This window comes from Cryptomeria japonica, chromosome 5, assembly GCF_030272615.1.
Source record: "Cryptomeria japonica chromosome 5, Sugi_1.0, whole genome shotgun sequence".
NCBI lineage: Eukaryota > Viridiplantae > Streptophyta > Pinopsida > Cupressales > Cupressaceae > Cryptomeria > Cryptomeria japonica.
In genome coordinates, this window is record NC_081409.1 from 206,029,546 (window position 1) to 206,033,412 (window position 3,867).

At 32.8% G+C, this 3,867-nt stretch overlaps 1 protein-coding gene across 1 annotated transcript; it reads right to left on the reverse strand.

Annotated features, from left to right (window-relative positions):
- Nucleotides 1–739: 739 nt before the first annotated feature.
- LOC131043945 (probable pectate lyase 6) lies at nucleotides 740–1,727 on the reverse strand. The gene is made up of 2 exons (XM_057977182.2): nucleotides 1,321–1,727; nucleotides 740–1,115 (listed from the first exon to the last, which is right to left on the reverse strand). Exons 1-2 carry the CDS (start codon nucleotides 1,725–1,727, stop codon nucleotides 740–742), a joined length of 783 nt encoding a protein of 260 aa, XP_057833165.2.
- Between the last annotated feature and the right edge of the window lie 2,140 nt (nucleotides 1,728–3,867).

Sequence of the window (3,867 nt, forward strand, 5' to 3'; positions counted from 1 at the left end):
TTGTGTAATTTAGTATTAAATTATATTGTATCATTCTCATATTTACTAATTGAACTTTATTCTTTGTAATGCCATTCATATTTTAATTTTCAATTTTATTTACATAGTTGAAATATTATTATTTTTAATAAACTATTATGTTTATTATAATTTTAAATATTTTTTAATTTAATATTCTTAATTCTAATTTCAAGGTTACTAAACATATTAATTCTAATTGTAAAAATATTAGAGTATTTTATATTTTAAATACAATTAATAAAAATCACATTAAAAAATGTAATCTTAAATCATATAATTATTATATAATTTTAATATTATTTCATTATTTTTTCAAATTTCAAAAATGTTTCTTATTGAACAATTATTTAAAATATAAAAAAATCTATTACATCTATTTTGTAAATAATAAATGAAAGTGTATTTTTATAGATAAGATGAAACATAAATTCTTCATTTCTTAAACAAATTATAAAATTTAAAATAAATTACAAATTTTAATAATATATTAAATGTGAAATATTTCATTCAAAATGTGAATTAGTCCTCTATGACTTATATATATTCTCACAAGGTTGTGATATGCATTTGCTCTATTGGCATTTTTGCACCCATCACATGAATCATCTCAGCTATTCTATCAAATTGTTTAAATATGTGACTAGTACAGAAGGAAAACAATAGGAGTTTAAGAAAGATATTAATATAATAATAATAATAATAATCTTAAAGAGCTCCTTTATCTTACGCGTTTACAAACATTAATCCATCTACCATGAAGAGCTCCAGAACAAGTTTTAACAAGATTAGTAACCTTGCTTGTTGGAAGGACAGGAGGATACTTTGCATGATGCCTATAATGAGGGCGATTTAATTTTCCATAATCAAGAAATTGATGGAATGTAGCACCATTTAGAAAGAGATCATTAATAGATTGAATTGCAGATGTTGTATCCAAGCTAGAACCATGGGAATGATACCATGGAGTGATCTCCCTTCTTTTCCCAGCATAAAACACATTGCTTTCTGAATAAACCTTAGCATGCACTCGTCCTCCAATGGCATAATATTCCCAATTGCTATAGTAATTGTTCACAACATGACAATATCCCCACCTACATAGAACATGCAATATGTTAATATGATATTGCTTGATCAGAATTCATTGCAAGATTATCAACATAATGACATAGGGTTACATAAAATAACTTCCTGCAAAAAATAAAATAAAAATGATACCATTGAATGCTTTGTGAAATATATTTTGTTTAATCACCTTTCATTCAAAGAAAATCAAATGCCATAGTTATCTTATCTTACCTGCAATGAGGCATACGTTGTCGTGAATCCTTGAACCAATTTCTATACACTGTAACTCTGAGCTTTTGATCAATGACATCGTTATCTGAAGCTCCCAACAGCATGTTGAAATTTTTATTAGAAAGGTGACAGTTTGAGATGGTGACATCAGTGGCCCCTTGAACTACAGAAACCAACCCTAATTTGGCATCAAATGAGGTTACATGATCAACCCACACTTGTCTTGTGCCAGAGAAGATATGAATTGTATCACTCTCTCTTACACCACTGATCTGAAAATTATGAAGAATAACATTACGAGCCTCGGGAAGAATCATGGGTTTCCCAGTGAGGATGACTCTAGCACCTCGACCATCAATTGTAGTGTGGCTATAAACCCACATCTGCTTTCGAAGAGTAATGATCATATCATGGGAGAAAGTGATCCACACTCCATGTCGATGGGACCTGGCAATTTCTACTCCATAGCGCAATGTTCCAGGCTTAGGTTTATCTGGGTAATCTTCATTGCTGATTACTGTGTAGGATATTCCATTTAAACCACCAGTAACACCCCTTGCGAAACCTATGGCACAACGAGGAAGTCGTTTTCCAGCACCACACCTTGTATATGGACATTTCGTACCATCAGATACACAGGAGCCACGGGCTGCAAAAGTGGATAGTGTGAGCATGTTAAATTGATATTTCATGACATTTTTAGTAGATATATTTAAGATATTTAGAATTTTTCAATTATATAACATGTACAATACAAACAAACCTTGAAAGAAAAATGGTTGGGATTGGTTACTGTATTCAGACGTATCAAATATGTCTTTATAGGTTTGTTTCCAGAGATGTTGTAGATCACCAATTAACGCTGTAGTCTTATCAACATGTTTTGAAGCTTGGTGTGCAAAGTCCACCAGTGCCTCTGGAACATAAATCTGCCATAAAAGCCCAAATTAAACATTAAAAAGAAGATGATAGATTAAATATTGTTAGAATAACACAGAAAGAAAAGATTCTTGGATTACATCTTCTGGTAAATAAAGCTCTGAGCAGTTGAACAACGTATCTCTGATTGTATCCAGTCTTTTGATGGCAGGATAATAACTGTTATTAAGCACAAGAGTCTGGACCCATGGTGTAGAATCTAGAGCAGTTTCAATGGATAATCTGCATTGCTCCACATCACTGCTGGTATTGTGTGCCTTCTGCAAGAAGTCCATCACATTCAGCAGGCTTTCTGCTATGTTTACTTCATACCCATCAATATTAGGCTTATGCTTCGCCTTCATATCTTGAATTGCAACATCCTGGGCAATGGATCCCGCAACTGCAAGAAGAAAAACAAGGCCACAGACAATTATTTGTCGCAGGAACTCCATTGTTGACATATATCAACGAGAAATTATGTTCCTGGAGATGAAAATGACATGCTTAGATAGGTATATTTATACACAAATCTAGCATTTTAAAGTTTTGACTTTATGTGGGTGTGAAACTTGCAGGTTTGAAATATTAATTGAGCTACTTGTTTATTGTTCCAATCTTCTATTCTAGGATTATGTAACATCCAAACTTAGGTGCACAAACCACGTGAAGAACAAATGTCAAAAAATAAGTGAAGAACAGTCTTTGAGACAGCTGCTAAAGTGGAAACTTTACGAAGGGTCAAAAGTGCAATCATACAGACAAAAAAATGTGATTGGAAAATCGAGGGCTAAGAAGCCTCCAATCGTCTTGCATTGGTTGAGAAGCATTCCCAGCTGTTAATGGTTGAAAAGAGATCGTTCATTTCATATTGAAAGACACTTTCGGTGTAAATAGATTCTCGAGTAATTGTAAATGTATATATGCAGGTGGTCTATCATCTAATAGAGCATCTGTTACATCCTAATCTCCCACCTCCACCTCCACCCCTAGATCTCATGAGGCTCACTTGCGATCAAGAATCAATAAAATAAAAAAAATGAATATAATTTAAGAATATAATAACGCAATCCAAAATAAGCATGTCGTTTCCTATCTATAATGGCTTGCATCTTCAATGCAAATCATTATTGATTTGGTTAGATCGATTGATGTAGAATTAGATAGATTCCACTTATGAAGGGAGGAGATGTGATAATTTTATGCAAATGGACTTTCCTATAAGGCACATCACCAAATAAACCTTAGCCTCATTTTCGTTAACCCTCACACTAATCAACCAATTCCTCCAAACAATAAAATAAATTCAATTCGGTTGTGTAGGAATCCTTAGATATCTAAACATTTTTAAGAGCCATGGTGGATGGTATTTGATCATCCGTCACAGAGTAATTGTGTGGTGGCCTTATATTTTTTGAGAAAATTATATGTAGAGTTTCAATTGGGTTTAAAACCCAATTATTTTGACATGATATCATTTTAGGGTGTTCGTGGTGGCATGCCACAACATAGGCTAGGGGAACATGTTGATCGAAATTGACCCTTGACTATTCCAGTTATCATCGCTCCTCCTTCTCTTGTTATTCTCATACCCATTTATCATCAAACAATGGTTTCAACATTAGGAAC